The 27,856-nt window shown below is 40.3% G+C and overlaps 1 protein-coding gene across 1 annotated transcript in view; it reads right to left on the bottom strand.

The window, feature by feature from the left end:
• Positions 1-213: 213 nt before the first annotated feature.
• The window catches only part of TMEM163 (transmembrane protein 163), a 90,311-nt gene continuing 62,668 nt past the window's right edge, over positions 214-27,856 (bottom strand). Inside the window, exons 5-8 of the mRNA XM_039555313.1 lie at positions 19,539-19,635; positions 5,760-5,871; positions 2,295-2,436; positions 214-1,365 (exon numbers count right to left, since the gene is read on the bottom strand). Coding sequence (XP_039411247.1) covers positions 1,305-1,365; positions 2,295-2,436; positions 5,760-5,871; positions 19,539-19,635 — 412 coding nt within the window. The 3' untranslated portion in view covers positions 214-1,304. The remainder of the gene's footprint in view (positions 1,366-2,294; positions 2,437-5,759; positions 5,872-19,538; positions 19,636-27,856) is intronic.

Below are 27,856 nucleotides of genomic sequence, written 5' to 3'. Positions count from 1 at the left end.
TCAGTCTAATTGTACATCTACTCTCATAGCTGTAGTCTATTGTTCTGTAGTGGAAATGGGCATTTCTAGCTACTCAGCTACTTACTGCGATCTTACTTCAATCTCTGCAGTTGACTGACATATTTTTTATTCACCTGTGATAAACAGAAGCAACAACACTGATTCTCTGTTGTGAAAACCGACCTGGAATACATAAAATAAAGAGAAAATGGCTATAGCCAGAGAATCCAGTTTAATAGGCTGCTATACAGGAAGACTTTGTTCTATGATACATTCTGGAAATAGTTTTCAAATGTTACTTACAGATACTGTATAAAATAGATACCAGTTTTATTGATTATACATCAAGATTCTTTGATCATTTAACCTGCTATTAAGTAATATATAAGATGTGTGATGGAAAGTGAGCAACACTTTACAGGACAATCTAAATCTAATAAATAGATCTGTATCTCACCACGAGATTGAGCCACTGCTGTGCCGTTGTCAGACTACAGAGCAACCACAACGTCACACACGCTGGTACAGCTGCATATGGTAAAATAGGAGATGAAAATCCCATTCCTTGAGCAGCTCCTCTTCCCTGCATGACTTTTTTGGCTTTGGTCTGTACAGTAATACTGTGTGTGCTTGTTTGGTCCATGCAAAGCTACGAACAGTGTCTCATCAAGAAAAAATAGAATTTAAATTGAAGAGGTATAGTTTTGGTTAATTTGGGGTTAAAATGCAATATCTCTCTGATCACAGAAAGGGCCGTACCTGCTCTTTCTGGCTGTCTATTTCAACAAGAGGGTGGAAGTAGCTACTTAAGTGTTTTAAGCAACACAGCTCTTGGTGTCCAGACTCTATGTAAGATACTCTTAGTCGAAGAGGTTAGCAAGGATTGTACTCCTGTTACAGCATGTGTTTGTGAAAATACAGGCCAGGGGGAAAAAAAATCCAAAAATCTGAAACTGGCACTTCTTTACCCACAGGCTTACCACACCATTGAGAACACTTTCACTCTGGAATATACAACATGGCAGCTGGGTTCAAACTGCGAACTGCATGTTTTCTATTGTCACAGGAATCAATAGCATACTGGAAATAAATAAAAAAACCAAACCAAAACGCTGCTGTTTGGCTGAATTGCAAGCAGTGTGCACAATATGCCAGATTTACAGAGAGATTTCCCATTCAAACAAATTTCAACAGAAACAGACCACGGGAAACAAACTGCATATTCAGGAAAATACCATTGGCACCACTTGCCAAGACGTAGAATGCTGTGGTTTGACAGTCCTTGCAGGGAGAGGGCAGCAGCTTCACTCGAACATCTCGTAGTGGCGCGTTTGCCTCACCCGCGGCACCATGTCAATGAGCAGCCTGCAGGGAGAGCACACGGGGTCAGGCACAGGCACAGCACTGAATATATAAAGATTCATTAATAAGAAAGAGCTCAGGTGGAGTAACAGCCTCCACAGTTTTCCAGAACTGTTAGTTTTACAGTGGAAATTGTGATTATAGAGACTTATTCAAGAGTGGTATTCCTCATTAAAATGTTAATTGAATTTTCCAAGTTGAAAAAGAAAACCCCACACAGCTTCCAGGTGAGGGCTGACTGCAGCCTGGCCAAGGGCTGCTTCTCAACGGGCACAGTTCCAACTAAGACACTCCACATCTCCCCCTTTCTCCTATGGCAGATAATCCACAAGGGATGAAGTGCAAACTTCGGGTTAGATTCCATGCAGTCAAGGGAAATTGTGGCAGCAATGAAGTGCATGGCAGAGTTTAATTTGATTTTTTTAGTCTGTTTCTGGTGTGAATCAAGAAAGCATCTTAAAATTCAAGAAAAGCAACATCTGAAACACCAGCAGGAACCTTCAGTTCAGAAGTTGCCAAAGGTAGGGCTGGGACAGAAATCAATAGCAAGATCCTTCTTTAAACTTGAGCACCTTTGCTTAAATCCAGACTTCCTGTGGAAAAGCAGTGCTCAGAAATGTGCCCCAAAAGTAATGAGGACTGATTTTATCCATCATTTGTGGTCATTTTTCATATATTGCATTTCAAGTGTACAAAAATCTAAAATTATTCCAATTTCTTTTTAAGTCCTGGCTGCTTTCCAGCTGATGTGGGGGACACAGTCTTTTATAACCCTTTCCACACACTCTGCTCCAGTATTGGCTGCTAGTCTAATAAATTCCAGGGACTGATTTCACTGGAATTACTTAAGCCCTTAAAGACTGTGACTTCCTACCTCAGGGCCAGCCCGGCTGCTGGACACACTGCCTTGAGTGCTCCCAGGAGATACTCACTTGATTCCATAGGCAGATATTGTGAGTCCAATTAACACTCCTATACTGCCATCCAGGAACCAGACGGAAGAATTGTGTTTAAACACTTCTGCACTAAGAAGGATGGAAAAGCCCATTATTCCACCTACAAGAGAGTTGAAACCTAGAAGGGAGAAAAAAAATAATTAAAGGATGAACAGCAGGAACTCATGGAAAGGAAAATGGTTTTGCACAGTAACCTGTCAAAGAGCCTCTCTTGGAGCTTTTTACCCCATACCCTATATTTATTTACATGCTTGGCACTCTTGTTTAGAGCTGTAGATGTTGTTGAAGACACAAAGGATAACCCTAGTAATATTTTCCATTTGTGCTTTAGATATACCACAGCAGCTTCTTATCTACTATTCACAATTTTAATGAACATCCTTTTAGATTCCTTTTTTTCTTTTTTAAACCCTTTCTCTTTTTCTCCAAGCCAGTCCCTTCAAAATTCTCACAGAGCTTTTGGAAAAATTAATGCCCCTTTTCATCCAACTCCTGCTTGGTTGATTATTGATTTGGGGGTTTTTAAGTCATTCCTTGTTTTCTGTTTTTTAACTCCAAATTCCCTTTTTCTGATTTTTTTTCCACAGTAACCCAAAAGACACCCCTGTTGTTCTACCAAAAAAAAAAAAGTCACTGAGAATGGTAGATCCATATGCTATTTAACCTAGGTAACAAATGAAATATCAAACTTGAAATATTCTATATTCCTTGGTGAGTCAGCTCTAGCCAGCTGCTGTTTACAGGACTTAGCCAGGTTTTTCCAATTCCCCATGACTGCCAACAATGATATACCTGACACTTGTTCCTGAGTATGTCCTTTGATCCACACCTCTCACACCCAGTCTTCGTCTATTTATTAATTTATACTGCTAGCACATGTTGTATTGTGTCTATAGATATAAAGAATATAAAATATAAATAATTAATTAGAAATTTAAACCACTGTTACTTCCCCTGCTCCAGCTTAAGTCAGAATCCATCAGCACAATATGCAAAAGAATAAAATATTTCCATGCCATTATTGGCTGATGGTTCCAAATGATCTAAAAGCTACTTGCAAAGGAAATTTTTTTCCTTTCCTGGCTCTCATTCAGCCAAACCTTTCTTTGCTGATGTGGCAGGAAATCATGGAATGGCTGCAGGTACTAATCCATACACTGCTCTGTGTGTAGGGCCAGCACAGGAAAAAACGGGTGGCTAAATCTGGGTAGGAAACAGGTACCTAAAACCTACAGGAAAGTTGGCTGACATCACTGTCACAGAGTTGTCCTCTGAGATGTCACAAAATTCAAGGCAGGAAATGGCTATTTTTATTATCCTAAAGGCCAAGAGCTTTTGCTATAAACAACCTGTACAAATGACATTTTGCCTCATTAGGGTTCATACATCTAGGCTTTAAAGTGATATTGTTGTTAAGCCCTACTCTAAAACAAAATTATTCTAAAAAAAAATTGTTAATAGAGGTTGACATGTATAAGAGAGAATTTGCTGTTCTGAAAATAAACCTATTTTTCAGGAAGAAAAATTCATGCTCCTTTTATTCAAAACAGTTTGTTGGTCTGGAGCCAGGGATCACAGGAGGTAAATTAGCAGGAAACAGAAAACACTAAAAAAAGATATGCAAGGGACTGCTAAATCTGTCTCAGCTGCTGAATCACATTGTCTCTTCCTGATTGTTAATAAATCAAGTATATATGTAAATATATCTGGTGAAAGCAGATATTTAACCACACATGTTAAGATCAGCCTCCTACATTTTCTAAAGTAGTTCTAAAGGAGAGAAGAGAGATAAAAACCAGGCTGAGGTAATTTTATACCTTTTTCCCTAATTTTTTTAATCAAAGAATGAGCAGTCTCCAGCTCAGAAGCAGTATCATTAGCATGAGGATGTAATTATGGGGAAAGAGATTTCTCTGTCATGAAGGAGAACAATTCAGAGCTGGAGCTACGTAGGAATTTTCAGCTAATATTTTGTCTAAATAAACTGCTCTGTTTCAAAACTCAGCTACATTGTTTTAAAGGGAGGGTTCATCATTTGCCTGCCCAGGCACAGTTCTGAAATGGTCAACATGACCCACTTACACCCTGGCAGTGAAGGAGGTCAGACTCACTGGGCTGCAGTTACCAGCATCCTTTCCAGAATCCTTTTTCCTTTTGGAGATATTTCTGTTTCAAAATGTCTAGAGTGGCAGAGCCCATTGGAAAGAATAAGATCTCTGAGCTGGAGGTCTGTTGGGAGAGAATCCCAAATGCAGGGAGGCAGTAGCTTAGTTGTAACCCCCTCACTGTTATTCTGATGCCTTTTTTGCTTCTTTTAGATTTAAAATGTAAGTACTCATGAAGCATTTCTGTAAGTGGGATGATAGAGATACTCGTAATACGTGTTATCACATATCATCAAGAAAAAAGCTGAGTATGTTTAATTTGCTTAAAATAAAGTTAATTGTATGTATCTCTAGAGTAAGCTGAGAATTTAATTTCCTCAAAGTGAAATCTTTAGCAAAGAATAAAATAATTTAGGTACCACGACCCATGAATCATGAACACCCTACAGTGTCTGTTTACAGACTGTTTCAAATTGTCCTGTGCTGGCAGATAAAAACTGGGAGAGATTTGTAGGGAGCTGTGAAACTTCTGCCATCACTGTGGCCTCACTTGTTTGAAAGACAGATCCCCAGGATTTCTGAGGACTCACAAGCTTGAGCTCTGTCAGTAAGAGGAATATCTGGAGCTACTTTTAAAGAGTGATTTTAAACTTCCTTTAAAACCAAAACCAGTCAGCTGCTACACACCTGGGCCAATACAGTGGTGGCAGTGAGGTGTTCCAAGGATGCAGTGGAGGAGATTCAACCTGTGCCAAACACCAGCAGGGCCAGAGGAGTGCAGGGCAGGGAAAGGCTTTGTTTCACACCTGCCATGCTCCAGCAGCTCTGCTGAGTGGCAGGGAAAGCACTGTGGTGACAAATGACACCTATGGGGGTACCTGTGGATGATGGTGATGATCCCTGCTCAAGGCAGGCAGCGTTTCTACAGCAGACTTTGCTTCATTTAAACTGTCAGGATTTACCATTCTCCAGGCACAGGCAGTGAAGATGGAGGTGACTTAACCAGAGCTCTGAGAGCCCTGCTGCAGCCTAACCTCTGACTAATACACCTCTAATTCATTATCTGCTCCACCTCTAACTCTCTGTTACTGCTTACTATCCACACATTCACTGTTTGACTTCCACCAGACAGAGTCATTCCAGCTGAGCTATCTGTGCTAAAGGCCAGTGGTACCACGGACTGCTCTAGGGTTTGGGTTTTTTCCCATTTCCTAGTGGCTGCCTAATTTCAATGCTCTTTCACAGCTGTCATTGTGCAGGGGTCACTCTTATCCTCTGCGTCCACAACATTCCCTGGAAGAGTCTATGAAAGCAGCAGGATCAATGTCACACTCACCATCGGTTATCAGTGCTCTGCTTGTAAGGACCTTTCCCAGCATAAATTTGATTACTGCCAAGACAGTGCAAAGGATTCCACTTAGAACAGAGACACTGTACAGAAAATCATCCTGAAAAAAAAAATATGTCAGACATTAGTAAGTCTTCTGGTCATGTCCCATGTATTAAATGACAAATAGTACTAATTAATGTGTAATTATTTGTGCTGCTGAGAAACACAACCTGAGATAAAGATTTCCTGCATTATGACTTCCAAGACAGCTGGTGCTTATTTGGCTTATATTGTCAGCTGCAATTGCTTTTGCAGCCGTAATTAATGACAGCTCCAACCAACAAACTGTGAATTGACCCAAGCTCCTCAGAGTCAGGAGGTTATATTTACCAGTGGGGCTGAATGCAGACTGCCAGGTCATCTAATGCTAAATGCCAGCAGTAGTGAAGTCCCCACAGGCAGAAGGAAGGCTTGAAAATAGAAACCCACTTACCAGACCAATATTGATTTTCATTGTAAGAAATAACCATTTAATGTTGTTTCTGATTCTGTGCTTGCTTTGGTTTTGTTTCATTACCTTTTTCTAAAGTCTGGTTCAAGCTACATCCATAAAACTTCTGACACTGATGTGCAAAGTAAGGTTTAGCTCTTTCTCAGAAGAAAAATTTTTCATGGATTTCCATTTCACAGAAACATCCACATTGCTTAATTTGCATATGCAACATGGGTTCCCCAGGCTCCCTCAGGAGAGAGCTGCATGTCTGTGTAGGGCAAAGAAGGGTAAGTTATTATTGTTTAACACTCATTCTCTAAAGGTCATCTGGAGGCCCCCACCCCTTCCTGCTGAGTGTTTTGTGTTTGATTGGGCTGGGAGGAAACTCCTGGGTGCTGACATGCTGCAATCAGGTGCCTAAAGGGAGGCCCTGTGCCTTCTTCCCCCTGAGGAACATCAACCCACGGGCTGCAAAATACCCAATTGAGCTCTCAGCCTGCCTGCCACCTCACCACAGAGCTTTGAGTTAGATTCATTTATTACTCTTTACAGAAGTGTTAATTTAAACTGTTGCAACACCAGTACAAACAAAGGAAATAGCAAGCATTCTTTTCTAATTTGTGTCTGCAGGTCTAAGTGGGCCAGTGCCACTGGGACCCTGTTCCTGATTAAAACACTCCAGCAAAAGTCCCTGTTGGTACCAAACATTGTCATGATGATTCGTCATCAGCTCCATCCATTTTCATTATTTTAGCAGCAATTTGAAACCCAAAGAAATAAAAAAATATTTTTGAAAGCTGCTTAGGAAGACACAGGGAATTAGATTACTGCTGTAATGTACTCATATCCCTAAATAAATCATTCAATATTTTTATACAATTTTGTATGTTGTATAATTCTGAACGTCTACTTCACTCTCAATCATGAGCTCATTCTCTCTAGACCTGGTACAATATTAACAGTATTAAGTATTAAGACAAAATTCACTGAGGAAAAGAGAGTAAAACAGAAGCAATGAAAACACAGAAAAGTACTGGGTAAAGGTCGGATAAAAAGCATTCATACAGTTATTTTAACATAACACCTGGAAAATACCCAGCAATTTTGGAGTGCTAGGGAAGGACTAAGGAAGCAGTGGCAATATTTGGGTACTGTCAGTCTAACAAGGAAAGCTGTGAGCTCTCAGAAGGTCTGAAATGACAACAAAGCTTCAACAGTCTGGACAAGCTTTGCAAAAATCTTTCAAAATTTGAGATCCTTGTCAAAACCATGCCTCTAATCTTTATGCATCTTTCTCAAAAATGTGTGTTTTCAGTACCCAAAGACTTCATTTTGATAGCCTAACAAGTTCTGAATGCTTAATCTAACCTAATCTCATCTAATATTTTACCTAATATTTAATATACAGCATATGTATAAGGCTCCAGAATAATCTGAGGTAGAATGTTGTGCTCCACCAACATTTCCCTTGTGTCTCACTTGGCACAAGGACTCATTGTTCAATGACTACATGAGATCCCTGATTTCTCCATCAACCCACACACCCTCCAAAGGCTCTCTGATTCCTCCCAGGCATCCCTACCTCTTATCTTTGCCTTTCCCCTCAGCAAAGCACAGGCCTTGTCACCAGCAGAGCTGAACACTGCAGGCCCAGCAGAGGTGACAGCGCAAATCACTTTGCTATCAACAAGTAAGTTGTGTCACTGTCAGCCTTGGGCTGATGAAATGCAGTTTTCCTCCACCTGTCAAATCCTTGGGGATGCACTGGAAAACCATTACAAATTGGCATAGTTTGGAAAAAATCTAGGAATCACAATACAAGATATTTTGAAAAGTATTCATAGAGATGTTCAAAAGTCCAGTTATTGATTCAGAATCCTGAAAATGCTATGCCTTATTCCTTGTGCTATCATGTCAGGTTTCATCCTCTGCATGGCATTTTATTTAGAGCTTTTTGTTTATTTTTTTCCTGCCACGGTGTACCACAAATTTTTGGGATGAATTCAGGTTTTTTTCCTGCATGTGTCACTAAAATCACAGTATGTGGAAATGCATCTTGCTATTTGTTCAGTCATAATCAAAATGAGTCTAGCTACTCTACTGGAATCCAAGAATGACCTAAATGTGATACAGATTTCTGAATGAATTCATGAATTGTTTAACAGGCTTTTTATACAGGATGCATAGTCAGGATCGAGAAAGTCTTCCTAAGTTTAGTGGGCTTTTTCTCCACCAAATCACACAAGACAAGCTCATTTTGTTGCCAATACTAATGCAATAACCACTGATAAAGCAGAAGACCTGAAAAATAAAGCTCCTTTGTTATCACAGTGGACACGAGAAAGGGAAGAAATTAAAAAACCCTGCTCTGGACGCAGATGCTTTAGGCTGTGCCAAACAGATTTTCAGAAGGCGATATTCCTGGTTTTATCTCTAAACACCACCCAAAATCGGCAGCTCCTGTTGCGCGCAGCTCCTCTCAGGAGCCACCGGGAGGCGGCAGATCCCGCACGAACTGAGCGCGGCTGTGGGGACCAAACCCCAGAGGAAAAAATCTTTTAAACTCTCTTTCCTCAGTACTTCTCACCCAGTGCTTTCTGGGCGTCCAGGCACCCCAGAGCTGGAAGAAGAAGAAGAGTGAGGCTATCTGCTGCTAACAAGAAGTTTTTGCGGGTGTAACAGATCAGCCCAAAGTGGCGATGTCCAGCAGCACGGACAGCCCGGCTGTGTCCCGAGCAGGGGAGGATGAAAGAGGAGAGAACCAGCTCAAAACGCTGCCTTGGCACTATTTTGCTGCCAAGAAGCTGGAACTGGTTTAGGACAGCAGGATTCAATGAATTAGACGAGGGACGGCTGCTGTGGGCCAAGCCCTGGGCTGGAGCAGAGGCGTCCGGCTTTGGGACACACGAGTGACAAACGCGCTCTGCTGCAGTGCTGTGGGCTCCAGAGGGTTAAACACGTCATCCCGTGGCTGTGAAATGGTTCCCATTAAACTAACTCATCCTTTGGAGAAATGAAGAAAAGAAATGCCATAATGGAGATCTAAATTAATAAAATAAGCCCGGCCATCTGGCACCATCTCCCTCCGGATCTTCCCGCAGCCCTGCCCTCTCCGTACCCCTTGCCTTCCCATCTGACAGTCATTAGGAGCACGGAGCACGTCTAGCCAGGCTCACTGTACGTGTCCTTGGTGTTATTTTAATTACAGCAGCAGCAAATTGTGACAGATGATACAAATTTAAATTCTGATCATTTCCATATGATAACGGCTTCCCAGTGAGGTAAATAAAGCTCCTTCCTTTTCATATTTGCTCATTGCTACTACACTGTACAAGGACACATATATCTGATTAGATGGCTTCATGTATAGACCAGCACTGTGCATAAAGAAAGGTGCCCATCCTGGGCTGCCTTCTCATTACACAGCACTTTAATAGCTAAAATGTCCCTACTTAAGATTTATTTTATGCAAGGTTTTATACTGTGGTTTTATGCTTTCTTTCCCAGAAGAAAGCTTTCCTAGGAAAAAGTCTTTTCCTCTTTTACTATTCCTAAGAAAGGAATAATAGAAGTCAGCAGGCAGCTTTCCTCCACTTTACCCAAATGCATTGTCCCCAGCTGTGCAGCTGAGAAGAGGGGGTTGCAAAATTGTCACAACAGTTCTGTCCCTGCTTTCAAGGATTTTACCAAAGGCAGCAGTAATCTTACAGCTCAAGAAAAATTTGTTGGTTTTGATGTTGCAACTTTGATCTCCTTCTGAATCTACTGTAGAAAGTAAAAAAAAAAAATCTCACAACAGATTCTTCAGTGCTTGGTTTACTAGGTAGAAATATTTTAACCCAATTCCCAGCTTAGTAACTGAGTTTCAGCTGATTCGTGTTCCTAATCTTTCCCTAGAATGCATATTGCTAATTCTGACCCTAAAACTTTGCCCTGATTCCAGGTATTATTTCTACCAGCTATTCTCTGCCCACTCCCCTTTACTTACAGTCCTTCCTCCTCTGGGATGTAAAAAGTTCTCATTTCACCTGCACTGTACAGTGTTGAGTCAAAAGATATTCAGTGGTACAGGACGAAGCTCTGTCCTTCCTTGGTCACTCATTCTACTGCGATCCCAGAACAAGCTGCTTCTTCCACCCCAATAGCTGCAGGGTTCCTTCCACTCCTCTGCCCTCTCCTCGGCTTTCTCTGTGAACCAGCCAGAAGTTCCTCCACACTCCTGCAGGAGCTGGAATTACTGGTACTGCCTTTTTCATGCCATTTTTTCCCTTTCCAGAGAACCTGGTGTCTCACAGTGTTTTACCTCTCCTCTGCTGAGCCTCATTCCTCTTGGCTGAGAAGGTAGGGATGTGTATCTGGAATGCTACAGATGGTGTTGGCAGGAGCAAAGTCATGGCTGGCCCAAACTGAGCTGAGTTTGTATTGTTAAATATTAATTTTGCCCATCTCTGCAACTCACCATCTGTCTCCTGGATCCCAACAATGACCCTTCTTCAGTCCAGGTGATTGGTGACCATCCTCCCCAGCACCTGCTGGGTTCTGCTCCCACCCTGCTCCCCATCCCTACCTTCACACGCTTCCCACTGCCTCCTGCTCCTCCAGGTCCCTCAACAGCTGCCAAGTCACCTGGGCACACTGGGATCACTAAAAGGCCCTCTGCAGAGCATGTTACTCAGTCAAAAAGGACTCCCTCTTCCTCCCCTGAAGGATTCTGTTACTATATAGAGAGCAACAAAGATGTTCCTAATACAAACACTTAAAAAAAAAAAAAAAAAAAAGTCCAAATCTCTATCACACTTTCTCCCAAGTAATAAATAGTTTATGTAATCAGTCTAAAGGGAACTCCTGGGAAGCCAGAGGGTCTCTTTCACCAGCAAACTTCAAAAGGGATGAGTTTTAATTGCACTTCACTGTCAGAAAACAAACCAACATCCCAGTCTCTGACTCAATCAGGAGACAGTCTCTTCACATGGAGATACAAAGATCTATTATTAGTACCAAAAAAAAAAAAAACCTTATGAATGTTTAAACTTGTCTTTGGTGTGACAAAGCAATTCCACAGCACAGAATGTTTTTTCAAGAAATAGATAACAAAGACAGGGTGTGCTGAATACCATGGCACGGCACGGCACAGGGGCCGAGAACTGAAGGACTGTGAGCTCCAGAGAACTCTCTTAGGTGACCTTAGGGCTCCTCCAAAGGGTCTGCTTAACTATTACATCAGTCATGCTTCCCGTTCTCCCAGAATTCATCTACGTTGTTTTAATATCAAAGTTATGAAACATAAATTAAAACTGTATTTTTCCACCCTCGGAAGAGTGAGACTGATTTTTCCAATGAGCAGGGAGCCAAGGCCAGCAGTACTTTCCACATCACCCACCAAGTGGGGAGCAGCCACCAGCTTTTCTTTCTTATCAGCATGTGGTAAAATCTGGAAATGAGGCTTTCCACCATCCCCTGAGCAAAGAATGATGTGTAGCTGATACATTTGCCCTAAACCTGGCTTACTTTTCAGTTCAAGTACCCACAACATTCTCAACAACCTGCAAGAAGCACTGGAATTTTAGGCCAAACTCCAAGCCATACATAGGTGATAATAACTATAAAGTAGGATTCTAATGTATAATTAGTGTATATGATACTTTGCTTTGAAATGGCAAGAAATAAATTATATATGAGGTTAGAAATGTATAGGGCAACATGTATAAGGACATACGTGTATATAATCCCAAGCATTATTTGTTATGTTACCATTATGGCCTATAATTCAACTGTTGACATTATGGAATAGATGTTTATGATGTATTTATTTTAAACTATTAAATTAATAAATCAGTTAGAACTCCCAAAGCTACACTGTGCCACCCCTACCTTCCTGTTTCAGCTGTAATCAATAACATACAATGGTATACCACATGGCCTAATTTTTCAAGAGATTTCATTTCAGTGTTGGAGGCCCCACATCAGATGGGCTGCATGTCCTTCGTCCACAAACTGATTACATCTTTCCTCCTTTGTTCTGCAGGAAATGTCACAAATATGGCATGATGCTTGCTTACTCTTGCAAAAAAGTGTCCTTTGCCATACTAATGAGGACAAATGCCAAACTGCACTGACATTACATGTGTTATACTATTACCCAGGGAAATGCAAGCAGTAACTGAATAGTAAATGGATATTGATTTACAACCCCAGGTGAAATTAAAACAGTCTTTCCCAGTGTGGCTGGGTCAAGCTTTTAGAGCTTTCTTTAAGAAATAAGAAAAGGTCTGCAAATTCTTTGTGGAAATGGTCAAAATAAAACACATCATTCACATCTAAATGATATTTGTACTACCAAGAATATCCAATAATTGACATGATGAAGGTAAAGGGGCAAATGATGAAGGGTTTTTTATCACAGAGCTGGCAAGCACTGACGGTAGCAAATGCAAACACAGAACAATGCTCAAAACCTACACTCAAAGATTTTTAGATTCCTTTCTCAATATATTAATAAAATGTAAAAAAATCACTAAAGTTTACACAGAAATCCAAGCATGATGTCATCAACAGTATGCAAAATCTCTACTCATTCTTATTTGTAGTGAAATGTATGTGTACCAAATCCTCAGGGACAGCACTGGCTGTGGATATTGCTCTCTGAAACATCAATAAAGGAATGGTAATTCCTTTCCCTACTGGGAATTATCTTATTAAGGCTAACATAGGTTGGAGAACAAATGCTGAAAGTAACAATAAGGGAAATATTCTGAATCTCATAGCTAGGGGAAAGGAAACCTTAGTAAATTATTTCTGAGCCAGCAAGAAATTATTCTATTTTAGGTTCAACACTCATCATTGTAGGAAAAAAAACCAGCTTAAATTACCTGATCTGAGAAATATCCATTTAAAATAACCTGAAGGGTAAACAAAATGAAGACTTTCTCTTCCAAATGTCAATTACTGATTAGCTTTTTAATTCAGGTGTATTGAACAAGCTAAAATTATCAGAAATTTTAATTCCAAATGCTCCAGAAGGAAGAGCAGCTGGCCTACTTCATCTAACATTTTCAGCAAGTGCTGGAACAAAGAAAGAAGAAAAAAGACGGAGGGAGAACAAAAAGACAAAGATCTAGCTGGCAAAAAATATTTCCTTAGGGATCAATGATATGAAACTGAAATAATAACTGCAGCATGTCAATTGAAGCAGACCTGTATGGAATAAATATTCTCAGCTAAATAAAAAACTTCCCAGCTATATAAAGAGTAGGACAAGAACACGGAAATAAGTGGAATTTGCAGCTGTAAGGTTCCCACACATTAATGGCACATCTCTCTCTCCTCTATAAAATTTGTTCTCATTGGATTTTGTAATATTTAGATATTTTTTTAAGTTTGGTAGTGTCACTGAGAAATTCTGGGAAGGGCTGGGGGCACAGTGTGGGCTCTAAAAGTACAAGAATCTTACCCAAAAACCAAAGCATTCTAGAGATACGATAAGAGTAGGAGAGAAACAGCAAGATTTCCTTCCAAACCAACCTGTTCCAAGGCAAGTGGAAAATGTCATCACATCTCTACATTCTCAAAATGAGGAAGCTTTAATTAAAAATATTTTCGGGCAAGTGAGAACGGAGGTCACAGCTCAATAAAGCGACTGGAGTGTACGTGTTGGCGCAGGCAGAAATTGTCTCCACACCCACACCCAAATTTGCCTCCAAAGGAAAAGGAAGCATCTCTACAAATCCAAGGTAGGGCACATGGCAGACAAATCCCTCTGAAAGTGACATGAAAACTCTATTCTCCTTGTTTACTCCTCTGTCCAAGAATCAGAGGCCCATAGTACATTTTTTAATGCTCACAAAAAGTAATGTAAAAATCTTCAAAAATGTGGAAGGAAAAAAGATCCATTCCACTTCTCACTGCACATATTCAATACTGGAATTTTCCAACCTTCTTGGACAAACACATCTCTTCAGTTGCAATATTTCTCCTACATCTACCTTTCATCAACTCTGTAATTAATGACTTCATTAATTAATTCATTTCAGAACATACACCATCCTGTGGATCATTGTTGAAGAACACTGCTCTACCTCACAAAAACCAAAAACACTGGCACAAGGGATTGTGTTTTGAACACTGAGGATTAATATATATCTCAGTTACTTGAAAATGAACTTTTCCCCACAGTTAAGAGATGTATAATTAATACAAATGCAGAATTATATAGTGAGTGTATAATTAATTGGCTGGCCAACTCTCCTGACACAGAATATAATTTTTCAGGGCAGGCTTCTTTTTAATTATAATATAAATACAAAGTCCTGTGCAAAGGGAAAACCCTAAGTTTACCTAATAATGACAATTTCTGAACTTGCTGGTAACTGCAGGAAATGAAATCTACAGTTAAAGCTCTCTAAAAATATCAATTCAGTGCTAAACAGTAATTTGCAAAAATGAACAGATTGTATAAATCCCTGGTGACCCTTATCCTTTGAATTCTGTGGGCTCTCCAGGCTTCCTCATCTAGAGATGGAGATAAAATTTAAAAGAAAGGCATGATGAAAGTCACTGAAGACCAGAGCTGGGCCTTTAGTCTGACCCAGTAGGGCCATGGTTGCTGTTGCATACAGGAAACACACACACTACCAAAGTCAAAATTCCAGACAAACATTTATCATTAAACTTACCCAATTAATTTTAAACTAATTAATCTACCTAGTCATTCATATCCCGCCTCACAGGCTATGCCAAAGTTAACTGCAATCCTCAGCATATCAAGCTAGAGAACCAAAAAGGAGAAAGACACTATTTCTGTGATTCCTAAGGTTTTGAGGCATTCAAAAGAATTACAAAATCATTGCCTGTGCTGAAAGCTTGTGTTGTGACATAACACTACCTATTGTTTCTTTTTACTTGAGACACAGCAAGAGGTAAAACAAGCAAGAAGCAGAAAAGGAAGGCAGAAGCAATACTAAGAAATACAGGAATTCAGGAGCTCTAATTGTCCTCCCTCCTCTGTCAGCGCAGATCAGGAGCACTGTCATTCACAGGGTTTCAACAAAATTACATTCAGCATGGAATAAAAGATAATTCAAATAGGTGACTGGAAAAATCCATGACTGAGCTAAACCTGAGCTCCTGCCCTGTAAATTAAGTAGCACCTGTCTGCAGTCTAACAAGAATCTGTGGACATTTAAGCCCCTCACAGAATGGGGAAATCAAGCTGGAAATGCCATTAATGTGCAGTAAACCTGTCATTCTCTTCCTGTTTCTCTGAATCCTGCTGAGGACTACCAGACATGCACCTGAAATCATCATATGAAATGACAACAATACCGAAGACTCCTGCTTCTAAATGTCCACAGAAGTAAAAGAATATCTGTTCAAAACATTTGGAAAAGTACCTCAAATTATTCCTTAGTCATGTGATTTTTATATTTTCTCTTATTGCTAGTATTTTAATGAAAGCAACTCTTCCAAGATCCACTTGAAGGACAACAGAATCTCCACATTAAAGAATTCATAAAATCTTTCCAAGAAAATTTTTTTTTTTTGCTATGTGCATATTAAGAACTGAAAGACACATAACCAGTGTATCTCATATGCATCAGAAAATACAATGAACTTCCTATAATTGATCCAGAATTATTCAAAAGTTACTGAAGCACATACTTAATTATCTAATCTGTTTCGTTTCTAAAATTAAACTTGTCTGTATCATACTATTTTCTCCAAAACTTCTGGAATTTAAAATTAACTCAGAAAAATTATTACAAAGTTGCTGAAATTTACCAGAAATTAAGATGTAAAAAGAGACTTTATAGCTCTGAGATCAGTGCAGTCAGTCATGTGTCTTTGCATTATTATTATCATTAGGTTAATCTTGAATCCCCTACATAGAGCAATGCTTTCTAAACCATCTCCATTTGCAGGGCTGACAGTACTAACTTTGTGTTCAGCATCTGAGCACCAAGAGCAACATTTTCCAGTTGGGTTTTTGCCACATTATCCCCCTTAAGATTGAAGTCACACAGCTAAAATTTCACAAGGCACTTTAAAAATTACCCACATCTTCAATGACCTTTGCTGCGATAAAGAGCAATAAGGATGTAAACTGTACCAAAAAAATCATGCGACTCTGACTCACATGTGAAACTTCTGTTGAGGCAGAGATCCTCTTAATCTAGTGCTGAGCTCTTCACCTCAGTTTTATACCAGTTTGGGACACCAGTGGAGTTAATGTTCTGTTCTTGCTCACACCACAAGGATAATTCCCTGGTCTCAGAATAGCAAGTTAATATCAAATCCCACCAACACAGATATCACCATCAGAAAATATTTCAAGTCACTGTTTTGATGCAGAACTGGTTACTTCACTGCTATGTAAAAAACTATTAACAGAAAGCATTATTCTATTATTTTTCCAGATATATATCCATACATTAATGCCAAATTACATGGTAAGATACTACAGAAATTAGTATCATTAGCAATTAGTTCATCAGTGGCCCAAGAAGTAGAAGACAGCACCTTAGGTAAAGGAGCAGAGGGAGAAACTTCACCCTCCTGCTGATGAAATTTGAAAGATTTCCACTCTGCTCAGATGCTGATGATATGGCCTGGGCAGCTGCAGCTTCGCTGGGAACACAATCAATCAACAAAGACCCAAACAACAGGGAAGAACGACAATTTCTGCTTAGACACAAAGCAGTTAAGGGAGCAACCAGCAACCTGAAAATCTGTGTCACATTCAGGCACAGCTAGGGCAACTGGAAAGGTTTCTATTGAACAACATCCTCTTCCCCCAGTTATTTTTAATGTCAGTAACCCTTAGACATTATACCTCCCTGGCCATGACTTGCAGCAGTGGTGCTGCCCTCTGAGCCTTCCCATTTTTCACTGGTATTCTGAGTTTGCACAGAGATATTTCACCCGTCACACAACCCTCGCTGAATCAGTTTCCCACAGCGACACACACTGAAAGGCTCTGAAATTAAAATCCTTGCCATGTCATTTAAGAGACATTGAACCAAAAAATACCATCTCTTTTCCTCCCATGCTCCAACCTACATTCCAGGCAGAATTGCCAGGTACGAAAGTCCTTTAGGTGTGTGCATGGGGCTTTTACCCTGCCACCAGACATCCACAGCCCACGCCTTACCAGATACATCCTTCAAACTGTTGGTAGTACTTGAGTGCCTAAACGAGTGAGAACAGTCACAGGAAGAAGATTATCCATCAGTACCCTGATACTGTGTCAAATGTAAGCAGTATCCACTCTTAACTTCTACCTACTTGACACAGATTTAGCACATGAAACTGAATCCAAGGCAGTCTGTGACAAAAGGGATGTGTACAAATCATTCTTATAGGACACTGAAAATGTAATGCGATCTTCTCTCCAGGGATACCTTTCTGTAGGTCTGATTCCATATTTTTTCCTACTGCAAAAACATTAAAAATGAGGAAGTGCAATATGCCTGCAAATCATAAAAAATGTTCACAATCCAAATATGAGACATTTCTCCCCATGTCAGAAAGAGAGCCCTCTCCTGTAGACAGAACCTGTAATGATGAAAGAGTGAGATATAGATGACACGATTTTAAACTTTTATTTCTACTGATGGAATTATTAGAGCATTTGCCCACAATGAATTAGACTGAGACATCCAAGTTAATCTGATATACACTACCAGAAATTCACCAAAAATGAATGTTTTAATTATGGTTGTAGACTCCCTTTTTGCTTCTCCTTCTCTGAGTCAGGACTGTGTATTTCATCTTCTCACTAAACAGAAGTCAAACTGTAGCCAGTCTGCACTGTTTAGGTACAGACAAATTAAGATGCTGTCCCTTAGGTGACCATCACAGTAGGGTCTCCCCTCACCCTTCCTCTTCGGCTTCACTGGCACATGCCCCATGCTCACTCCCCAACCCAGTTCTGTCAAAATGTTTTGGTTGGGTTTAAGAACTGACTACTGAAAGTGTTTAAGCTAACCCAGATAATTCTGACAGAACCAGGCTGGTGAACCACACGTGCTGTAATGCTGGCAAAGCTGAGGAGGCAGTAAATTATGGAGACTGGAAAAGAGGGCAAGCAAAATGCAAAGAGAAAATGAATCACCTGCAGTCAAACAATGCACCTGCCTGAGAGTCAGTAACGTGCTAACTCATGGGCTGTGCTACTCATCTTCACCCAGATTTTGATAAACTACTGAAAATAAGCTTCTGGAATTGCCCAGCTTCTTGCAAATTTCCATGAGAACACAGGACCCAGTAGGTCATCTGCACTGCTAACAGTGGGTAACACATGGAATTCCATTCTGGCTTTTTAATTTTCCAGCTCTGCCTCCATCTCCTGGTTGAAAGGAAGGAGTTTTGGTTTCTGTGTGGTGCTGTGTTGAGAATGGCACTCGGCAGGGTGAACCCCCGATGTGAAAGGCTGAACACACAACCAGACCAAATTTCATGAAGGCTGAAGACAAAGCCCCAAGTCAGGTTGTGCACACAACAACTGTACTGAAACCTCATTTTGTTTGAGCATATTGGAAAGAATCTTGTGGAGTGGAACCACTGACAAATGGTTTTCCCAGTGAGCAGCTTGTTATGATGAGTAGAAGTTAATAGCCAGTACTGAAAGGAAGCAAGCAGGACAGGACAGAGCAGAGCTGAAAGGCCACTGGGGAGAGCTGCTCTACAGGCCAGGTAGGGGCTGCTTTCACAGCCAAAAGAACGCAGAGAGCAGAAGAAAAGCCCTTTGGGATGCTCCATGGTGAGTCAGTCTAAAAGCCAGCTCTTTCACCCAGCATGCTCCCCTCACCTGGTTCATCCCTGCTACATGTACATGGCTCTGGAGTTGGAGGCAAGAGCTGGAAGACATTAAAATATAATCCAAAAATACTTTTTTTCCACACTGAAAATAAAATACTGAAGCCATTGGAGAAGTAAACTGTGGAAACATTCATCTCATAAAGTTCTAGTACAGTCATTAAGCCCAGAGAGGCCTCCTCCCTCTAAATGAACTCCCACAGTCCTGTGTAGAAGCTTTAAGTGGTTATGCTGAGAGAGATTTGGGGTCGAGACTATAAAAACCCATAAGTAAACTCCAGAAGTAGACTAGACTCTGCCACATAAGTAAAAAGTACTGCTGAAAGACCAGGGCCAGTATGGGCATCCAGGCAGGAAATGCACCTGCTAGAGCTTCACAGAGTTCAGTGGGGCTGTTGAAAGGAGACACTGGCATTTCTCAGTCCCACTGGCAGGGCAAGGAATAAAGAGAACATTTAAAAGAACAGGAATCACCTTACCACTTCTGGAAGCACCCTCTTCGCAAGATCGTGGATGGCTTTGATCACAATACATATAGATGACAGGAGGAATATGACACCCAAGATAACACAAGCCCTGGGGAAAAAATAGAGAAAAATACAAAGAAATGTTAAGAATATATTTGAAGTTGCCAACTCTTCCAGGGTAACAGAGGATAGCAATATTAATAATAAAAAAAAGTCTTGAGGAGCTAAAGATAGAGGCTTAAATTAAAGAACAGAATTAAACATCCAGTTCTTCTCCCATTCTTAAAACCTGGATTATGCATGAGAAGACAGGGAATACCAGATGATGTTCCTTTCTCTGTGATGTTTCAGAGAGAAAGACCTGCCACTTCTGTCCTGATGATTTATCACAGAGTCCTCTAGAGATCTGTCTCTGTTTGTTTGTTTGTTTGTTTTGCTAGGATCTCCCATTAGAAATAACCAAGGGAGCTTTATTCTCTTTACCAAACCAGGAGAGATGTTTGGTAAATGTGGTCAGTAGCATAACAGAACCTGAAACTACTGCTTCCTCCCCAGCCAGGCATGACATAATTTGGGAACTGGTCCACAAAAGTTGGTGGACTTGACTAAGGCCACTTGCTGAGCCAGTGATAGCTTGACATAAGGTACATAAACTTCCTGCCAGGATATGCTGACATTTAATCTGAAAGCAATTCTGAAAGACAAGCTTTTCTATCATCCCCAACAGGCTTAAACCAACACAGCCACAAATATGTGAGCTGGAAACTATGGATCACATTTCCTCGTGGCAATATGTACCACTGGATGCCTGTTGAATGCATCATCCCCTTCCCTTAGCACACATTTTATTCCCTGCACACTTCTGAGGAAGACAGGCAAACATTCCTTAAGGGGAATGCCCTGACCATTGGCTGGATTTTGTTCCCAGAGAAGTCAGAGAGTTTGGGGTTATCTCTGTAAACTTGCCAACCACCCAAGTCTAACAGCAAATACTTTGCATATTTGCCAGCAGATATGCAACAACTTCAGCAATCTTCTGTTTCTCTCATCCTCCAGCTCAGTTTTACTGTAGCAAAAGAATTCCCGTCCACCTACTTACCCAGAAATAACTAAAGAAGATAGAAGAAAAAGAAGATGATAACAACAGTGTCAAGGGTATTAATAGCAGACAGAAATGCAGTCTGAAGTTTAAATCAGCATTCAGTAGTCATATTTAGCAACCCTAGCTTCTCCTTTATATGCTGGCTTTTGGAATCCACAGCCATGCAAAATTCATGAGTATAGTACTTTAAGCAAAAAAATACATGGTTTTTGTCTTCTTAAGTGTATTGATTTATCTGCAAAACTGCTAGAACACAACACTGCACAGTGTCTTCTTTTAATCTCATTTGCTAGAAAGAAATAACTTCTAACTAGACTGCAAATCATGCAAAATTCAACTGCAAATGTAAAAAAATAAGAAACATCCAAAAATTAATCTGAGTAACTGTAGTACATAATAAACAAGTTGTTATTGGTTGTTGTAAGCATGCTCTACTTTCACTGTACTAGACCACAAAAATGTTAATACAAGCCAGTTCACTTCCATCTGCTAACAATCACTGCTGTGTAACTAGAGAGTGTTTCCAACTGCACACGAAGGGTGTTAGTGCCAAGGTGGTTGGCAAATGCAATTTCATTAATAACATTCGATTCAATTAGATGAGACAACTCCCATTTCTAAACAGATTTAAATCAACTCAGAAGTACCCACAAAAACTGGTGAAAGAGGAGTTACACAGAAGCGAGGGTTGACTGATAACATAGAGAGGAATTTAAAGACAGCCCTGATAGCCTTGTCCTAACCCTTGACTCACACCTGCAGCACCTTTTGAAGATCATTTCCTTATTTTACAGCCATTTCTACCCGATTTAGTGTCAGAGGTTCCCACTCAGTAGCTACTAAATCATTATAGTTATAATTGACCTATAAAACAAAATAATAATTGATTGCTACAGGTTTCACAGGTAATAGAAATGCTTTAATGAAGAATGCATGAATCTGGAATCTCCTCCAGTCCCATGTAATATATTGCTTCTAAAAAGAAAGAGGAAGAGAGAAAATTTAGTCAAAACATTTTAAAACATAATGGAAAAGCTTTATTTGGTTTTCAGAAAGAATAAGCTTTCTGGAATCTTTCAGAATGCTGTACATTTTGAAGAATAATAGACTAATTCAGAAAGGACAAGGTGAGGACATGTCTCTGATATTCAGGCAACAACCAACTTTTAACTCAACTACAGCTCCAACTTCCAAAGTCGGATGTTTTTCTTAGAGCAATGGCAAGAGTAATTAAAACTACAAGAGAATTTAATATTACATATTTAACAGTGAAACCACCCAGTCTTCTTTAGTTTGCTGTAGGTGTTGGTAGCTGATCATGATCCACCCAAGATACTCCTTGATATGTTTTTGATGCAACATTTGTATGTGAAAATCCAGAAGACAATACAAAGTGTAATTCATTGTATTAGAAATGATCTCATCAGTATTGTCAAATTTCCAGTATTATTTTGCCACAGATGAAAAACTGTTAAATTGGTTGTACTGAGGCCTCAGGCATTGAGAGTGAAATTATTTAGACTCTCAAAACCATCAAAGACTTTATACAGCTTTGGAGCTTCAGTCACTGCTAGTTCACTTCTAGTGGAATTCAGACACCTGCATAAACCCTAAAAACTAAAGCTTGATTCCGGGAGTGCTACATCCTGACAACTTTCAAAAGATATTCTCTTGAAAGCAGTGTTACAACCCACATACAATCCATTTATATTTATACAGCCCTATAAATACCCATTTTGTATTACAACAGCCCTGGATATTTGCACTCACGCCCATCAGAAGCAGACCAGTGTAACTGCATTACACAACACACAGCTGCCACCTCACCTCTTCCATCACCTATTCCCTGTATGGAGCTCTAGTAGACATAATTCTTCATTTTGATGACAAGTTCTCACAACTCATGAGGAAACCAGAGAAGGAAATCTATCACTGTAAGCACCCGATACTCTTTCTCTTAATCAAAAATTTGTTACTTGGCTAAGTCAGCGGCTTTTAAGCAGGTAGATATGAAAAGCACTGAGATTCAGGGGATTCCATCTCCACAAACTGTCAATTTTCAAGCTGTTATTAGTTAAGTTCCACTTTTTTCCTCATTTAATCACAAAATTAATTAGCTAAGGAGAATAAGTCCAAAGATCCAATTCATTTGCCTTTAGCAGGTGCAGGAGAACAGCCTCCTAATTCATGGAAATAGCCTTAATTCTATCTTATAGTTTGCAATTACTTGTTATAATTTCCTACAGGTAGTGATAAGACTAAAATTCTGTAATATTGCCAACAGAGAATTAGAGATTAATCTCACTCAGATTTCTGTGGTGATTAATCTCCAACATAATAAAGTAATGTTACCTTTAGCATGGTTTTGCCACATTAAACACCCTTCACATGAGTTGACCCCTTTCAGATAAAGGGGCTGCTCCTCCAGGTAAACAGCAGTCACACTGATGTAAGACTGCAGGTTTAGATTTTCAACTACTTGTTTGGTAACGTGTTATAAAAATAAACAGATAATAGTAATGAAATTACAAATATATGCTGAGTAACAAGCTCTGCTATAAACCACCTCAAAAGAGATCTGGGATAAGATACACAAAGGTGACTGGAAACAGAGTTTTTCTCATACCAACTGACTGCTATGAAATAGCCAATGCAAGAGCTTTCCCTTCTTAATTATCAACCCAATCTCTTTCTGGCAAATCTTTACAGCAACACAGTACCAACGAGGGTTTGCAATTAAGCCCTTGGTAATTACTCCTCTCAAGTCAATCTGCTCTTGTGCAGCAAAGGTGGTGCAACAGAATTAAGGATTCAGAAAAAATTAGTGATGCATATGAATACAATCTGCAAAGACGCGTTAACTTTCTCCTAGCAGCTCACAGAGTTGTTTTGAGGCAGTGGGGAGGGAAAAGGGTCTCATGCACTTGGTAGTTTGTTAAATCCTGGAAACTATTTTACCACCACACTTGAAGTTCATTAAAATAATCCCTGAAATGTGATGGCACCACATGTAATAAAACAAGTTTGTCAGTAGCAGTCTAATTACTTCCCAATTTTGTTAACATATGATACAACTAAAATGCAATATAAAAACCCTAACTTTCTTGCCAAATACTGCATTATTCTTCCACTAGTTTCATTCATTGCAGTATCCCAGATTAGTTGACCTTTTTTGATTATATGGGTTGTTTAGGGGGGGCAGGGGGAGTTCATTACTTTTACCAAAGTAAAGAGGCTCACAGAACAGAAGAGCCCAGGGTGGAAGGGACAGAAAGAACATCTGGTCTAACATTTCATGGGAAAGGGAGCCTAGATGAGATTCTCTAGCACCGTGTCCAACAGCATCTTGAAAACTTCCCACAATGAGGGCTCTGCCACCTCTCTGGGAAGCTTGTTCCAGTGATTGCTTGTTCTCACTGTAAAAACTTCCTTTCTGGTATCAAGATTACTTACCTTATTCATGGAAAACATTTTGATCATTTCAGCTGAGCCACAGAGATAAACATGACAAAAAGAACTGGAAAAAAATCATTGTGTGAATCACTAGCATTTGTATTAATATTCTTGAGATAGAAACTCTATTCTCACATTTGCAAAGGTGCCATCTAAACAAGATTCAGCTCCTCATCCAATTCTCTGGCAGACACAATGCTGTAAATAAAAGACAATACTTCTAATCTCTACATATACTCTGGTTACCCTACAAGAGCTGGTTTACTCTATTTTAAATCTACATTTCCTTGATTGCTAAGAATCTTACCATGTTATATTTTCCTAAGAGAAATGAGATTTCCACCATGGATTAATAGTGGAACAGTTACCCAGAGAGGCTGTGGAGTCTCCATCCTTGGAAGTTTTCAAGACCTGACTGGGTGAAGTTCTGAGTAACCTACTCTGATCTCACAGCTCACTGTGCTCTGAGCAAGAGCCTGTGCCAGAGACCTCCTGAGGCCCTTCTGACCTGCATTATCCTGTGACCCTGTTAATTTTTATTCACAAAATCTTTAAGTCTGCAGGCTCTGTCAAGATCTTTCAGCACTAATGACTCCTAATAGCCCACAGAAAAGGAAATGTTAAAATCTCTGCAGGCTGCTTTCACCACTGAAGTGGTGAAAAATATTACTTTGCAAGGAACTGTAACTTCACATTAAAATGAGCTGCAGGCCAATAAGAGCAATATGAGGTCTAAAACCAGGAGTAATGTGAGCTTCTTCAGCAAAGCTGAGAAAATCAGTTTTATGATGAATACCAAATTTAATCTCTGAGTAAACCTACCAATAAAACCTCTAGAGTTTAAGTAAGAAAAAAAAAATTCTAAAAGTAATATTTTAATAAAAACTGTAAAAGTGCTAAATCCTGTTTCCCTATGATTAGAAGGGATTTTAGTATTAGTGGCTGACAGAGTGAATATCATGTATGGAATCATTCAGGGGAAGTCACATGGTAAAACATGGAATTGCCCAGGAGGTTTTGCTGTCTGAAGTTTAAAAAATATTTTTGAGCATAAAGTATTCATTCACTTTCTAATTCTGTATCTGTACATTTTTCTCAATTGTCTTCTATGTTTAACCACATGACTGGAACCCTTTACTATCTCTTTATATTGCTGATACTCTTGTTTTCATTCTTTCTTCCCAAAACCAAATACAAATTATGTACTGTGACTGCTCCTTCATTAATAACTTGGAACTTGCAACAACCTGCACCACATTTCTTCTACATGAGAGGCTGTCAGCCTGTTTAAACAAAGCTAGGCCTGCTTTTGTTGAACACTGGTGCTGTGGCAGCTCTTACAGCCTAATTACAGTAGCCAGGTGTAAAATGCCAGTTACAGCCAGCCCAGGATTAACCCTGTCCCTGCCCGGCTCCCTGGGGTCCCGTGTGCCCCCACAGACGCACGGGTGGGTTCAGTGTCACAGTCAATACCAAAGAGTCCAGAAGGGCATTTGGGTGCATCCTGGCAGGAGCATTTATTGCTGCTACACTGTCGAAGGGTGCAGAGGCAAATACCGACGTGATCCCAAAACTCACAGTTTTATCTGGGGGTGGGGAAAAGGCAGGACCAGGGAATGGGGACCAATGGAGAAGCTCTGGGGGAGCGATGAGAGGTAAAGGCTGACAGCCAACCGGGGAATCCAAACTGGGATAGATTAACATAACAGAACAATTCATCCTGGGAGAAGCCTTTCTGGGCACCCTAATGTAAAGTGGTTCTTGTGGAACTAGAGACTTGTCTTACAGAAAACTCTCTGTCCCTGGTGATGTATGTTCACTGGCCACCACACAGGATTTCTCAAGCATAGGCAAAATTGAATGTTGGAATCCAAAAGATGGGACTTTGGGAGGAAAATGTTCAATTTTTGGTCACCAACAAATGATTTTCTGGTGGCAAACCAGTGGGATTTGGCTGATGGAGATGAAGAGAGGCATGGTAGGGAAAATGCAACAGGACTCAGAACTAGATTAGTGGGCATAGGACATGGAGAGGGGAAAAGTCAGAGGATGTTCCAGAGCACAGGCTGAAAGTGCTCTGGTTTTCAGTTTGGAGTGCCAAGGGGTGGCTGGGGATGTTACAGGTGTGGGCCTCTGCTTTCTCTTCCCTTCATCTCAACTGCAATCCATGTTCTTCCAAAACCCACAGCTCTTCTCCTCCTTGCAGCTCCACAGCAGCCTCGGTTTGCTTTCCACACACCCTAATCTGCTGTTACACAAGTGAGGAATAGGAGGAATTGAGCAAGGACCACTCCTGCCATGAAAGAAGGGTGTGTAAAGAAGCAGAGGGAAGCCCTAAGCAGCTGTGCTCGAGGTGTCTGCCAGCACAGGAACACCACCCCTGCACACAGCCCAGACACAGCAGGGGCAGCTGACAGCTTCATCTCTATTTTGGGTACTGTACCTCTGTGGCAGGAAGGGCCTGTCTGGTATACAGCACACTGTGCCACAGGTCTGCTGGTCTTCACTTTAAATAGAGGCATCAAAATTACAATGCAGCTGTTCACTAACATTTGTTGCCATTCTGCAATATTGCTGAGACCATTGTAGTCACACTTTTCATCAGGGTGACATCCAAAACTCTGAAGACTGTAACATCTGCCTCTTAAACTCATTAAAAGACTTTCTCTAAGAAGAACTAGCCACTGTGACATATTATGGTGATACACAGGCAAAAGATGCAATGTCAGCCTCAGGCTTGAGATCCCTGCTTATTTGTCATGATCTGCTGCTAATCTAAAGCTTCCTTGTGTCCAATTAGGCAACTATATTAGCTGTTGGTGTAGCTTATTTCTTACCAGGTATAGTTCCTCAAGAGGTTTTGGACACCAAACTGTACAGAATCACAGCTGTTCAGAGTATTTACACCTGCCTGGTGCTGGGTGAGGAGGGATAGAGTCAATTTAAGACGCACTTTAAAAGGAACGAAGTGGGCTTGCTATTCATCACACATGTTCCATAATCCACCCCCAACTGCCAGGATCCAGATCCGCATCATTACAGCTACTCCTGTTTTCTCACCATAAAAAAACATAAGCCCAAACTAGGTTACAGAATAAAGAGAATTCAAGTAATAGTCGAAATCACCACTGAAAGTCAATTTTTCAATTATTATGTTAGAAAAGTGTGTTGTGATATCACATGGTCTAACTTCTTAAAAGACATGGAGGGGAAATGCTCTTTATGACAGAGACTCAGATCAGCTCTGCTACAGAACCATTTCATGCTGAAAGTGTTATAGGTTTTCTAAAACTTTTATTATCCCTAAGGATTTCAACTAGCTGCTGCAGAACAGGGTATTTACATACTTTAATATCATGCAGCTGAACTGGGGTGACAGTTCCATAAATAATTTGATACTCCAGGTACAGAATATCTGCCAGAAAAAGCTAGCAGACATTTCTACAACTGGGGGAGTTTGAAAACTCTCGTGACCTATTTTCTAGTCCCTAGGTCTGCACAGACTGTGCAGCTGCACTTGGAGTACACCTGCCTTACAACCACCCTCCTGGCTTCAGCACTGCTCCTCCACTTGCAGCAGATGATCAGAGACTCTGCCATTCCTCTGAACCTGGAAATTAAAGCCTTTTGAGAACTTCTGTAATATTAATTTTTATGGTGATCCTCAAATTCCAGCACAGAAAACATCATATCCCTGATTTTACATACATAGGCCTATGTGTAAATACTAGGCAATACACACAAATACTGCTTAATCAACTACCAGTCAAGTAAA

Source organism: Corvus cornix, chromosome 7 (assembly GCF_000738735.6).
Source record: "Corvus cornix cornix isolate S_Up_H32 chromosome 7, ASM73873v5, whole genome shotgun sequence".
NCBI classification, from domain to species: Eukaryota; Metazoa; Chordata; class Aves; order Passeriformes; family Corvidae; genus Corvus; species Corvus cornix.
The sequence above is the reverse complement of the archived record's forward strand: the minus strand, read 5'-3'. Positions and strand labels throughout refer to the sequence as shown.